This window comes from Penaeus japonicus, unplaced genomic scaffold (genome assembly GCF_977035675.1).
Source record: "Penaeus japonicus unplaced genomic scaffold, GWHDUDI00000001_assembly GWHDUDI00000004, whole genome shotgun sequence".
NCBI classification, from domain to species: domain Eukaryota; kingdom Metazoa; phylum Arthropoda; class Malacostraca; order Decapoda; family Penaeidae; genus Penaeus; species Penaeus japonicus.
The window spans coordinates 842,858-845,357 of NW_028234406.1; the positions used below are offsets into that span (position 1 = coordinate 842,858).

Consider the following 2,500-nt stretch of genomic DNA (forward strand, 5'->3'; position numbering starts at 1 on the left):
GTGTGGTGTGTGTGTTTCGTTTGGTGTGTGGTAGTGGTTGGTGTGTGTGTTGGTGTTAGTGGTGGTGTCGTGTTACTTGTGTGTGTGTGTGTGTGTGGTATAGTGTGTGTGTTGTGTGTGTGTGTGTGTGTGTGTGTAGTGTGTGATTGCGAGGTGTGTGTGTGTACATATATTTATTTATTTATTTATTTATATGTATATGTACATATATACATTTATATTTACATATGTTAATACTCATCCTGTCATGTTTTTCTTTTTAATGTTCTTAAGTATATTTTCTACTTTTGTTTGTTGCCTGATCCATTAAGCTCTTTTTCTGTTCTTAATCTAACTTCTAGCATGACCCTTTCCATCCCTCTTTGAGCACTTTCTTATTTCCTCTCAAGTGCTATGTTCGTAGTCCATACTTCTGACCCATATGTTATGACGGGGGAAAGAGCGGGGGAGAGAACGCACATTGTGTCATAAAACCTTTTCTCCTTTAGCACATAGTGTTTTTGGCAGACGCCCTCGATTAATTATATCTTACTGTCATGGTACCGAAGTCACTCCAACCTAGCCTAATTCGTCGTTTTATCTCGACTTCACAGGATGCATTCGTCCTCATGAGTTGACTTAGGTTTATATACTCGCTTGTTGACACCTTTTTTAATTGGGATTTTATCAATTTATGTGTGGATTTTGGGATATTGGTGGTCGTTGTAAATGCATTCTAAAAATCAGGTCCTCGTTTACCAATGTGTGTATATATGCATATATGTATATATATATATATATAATGTTTATATATATATATAAAATATATATATAATAGATAGATATATAGATAGGTAGATAGATAGGTAGTAAATAGATAGATAGGTAGGTAGATACATAGATAGATAAGTAGATAGATAGATAGATAGATAGATAAATAGATAGATAGATCGTTTAGATAGATAGATGATAGATAGATAGATAGATAGATAGGCAGATAGATAGATAGATAGAGATAGGTAGATAGAGAGAATAAGATAGATAGATAGATAGATAGATAGATAGATAGATAGATAGATAGATAGGTAGATAGATAGATAGATAGATAGATAGAGATAGACAGATAGATAGAGAGTGTGTGTGTGGTGTGTGTGTGTGTGTGTCGTGGTGATTGTCGTGTGTGGTGTGTGTGCTAGATAGATATAGATAGATAGATAGATAGATAGATAGATAGATAGATAAAGATATGTATATATATACGCATTTGTATATCTACCCCCCCCCCCCCCCCCCCCACCCCCCCCCCCCCCCCCCCCCCCCCCCCCCCCCCCACCCCCCTCCCCACCCCCCCCCCCCCCCCCCCCCCCCCCCTACCCCCTACCTAGGACACCCCCCCCCCCACCCCCCCTCCCCCACCCCCCCCCCCCCCCCCCCCCCCCCCCCCCCCCCCCCCCCCCCCCCCACCCCCCCCCCCCCGCCCCCCCCCCCCCAGATATGTAAATGCATATATCTATAGATATGTAAATACATATACCTATATCTATGTCTATATATATATTCATGTGTACTATATACATACATATGTATATGTATGTATGTATATGTATATGAGTAAACAAAGAGGGTCACGCAAAAGAAGAGGGAATGTGTGATTCATAAGGAAGTCGATCCTTTCATTTTAAGACAACTTCCTTAACAAAACATGCTCTGATTCACAGCACTTGCAGTCAGTATTGCAATAAAGTATTCATGAATTAGGTTTGCACTGGCGTACCTAATGATCTTAATTCTGACCAGATAGTGACTTAATTTGCCTCACACCTGGTAAACATTTTTCGATATTTCGTGCTTCATCTTATTTTTTTTCCACTGAGGTAATTATTGACATTTGGTTTCTCATTAAAAAATAATAATGATAAATAGATAAATAAATGAAATAAAAATCGAGCTGAAATCTTACCCCATACGTATATTTACAGTATATTGTTCTAATTTTAGTGAATGCACCGATGGACAGCTTTAGTGACATATGTGAAATTTCTCTTTCAATTTGATGTATTTGTTTTTTATTTCTTCGTATTCTGGTTCCATGAGCGTTTATCTTATATTCGTTTTAGATTTTATCGTTGATGTAACCAAAGGTGTTTTAGTTTTATGTGGACATCAGCAAGTATGGGTATAAAAACCGCTCACAACTTTATTCCTTTTTTATCTTACTCCATCTGATGCATATTCAATCCCAATACTAATTGCCAATACTGATACTATAATTCACTAGGCTGTGAAAGGGGGTTTGTCGCGAGAATTATACGCCTGGTCGTCACTTGAGCTGTTATAAAGAGGGAGCGAAAGATTCCTGACTCCCGCCATATTTCCGAAGAGATTAAAACCCAGCTGGACAATGGAGGCTTCACAAATTTTCTCAATTCGGTAAAACTCTTCGTCTGTTATCGTCGCCCGCCATTTCTGCTGTTGGGTCCTGGTGTCTCTCGTGAGGCTGTAGGTCTTGTTATTCCTTGTC

The 2,500-nt window shown here is 39.1% G+C and overlaps 1 protein-coding gene across 1 annotated transcript in view; it reads right to left on the reverse strand.

Annotated features, from left to right (window-relative positions):
- The window catches only part of LOC122249895 (carbohydrate sulfotransferase 1), a gene marked incomplete in the record, with an annotated part of 20,260 nt that overhangs the window by 12,741 nt on the left and 5,019 nt on the right, over nt 1-2,500 (reverse strand). Inside the window, 1 exon segment of the mRNA XM_086535855.1 lies at nt 2,275-2,500. This exon segment is cut by the window's right edge and continues 24 nt beyond it. Coding sequence (XP_086391981.1) covers nt 2,275-2,500 — 226 coding nt within the window.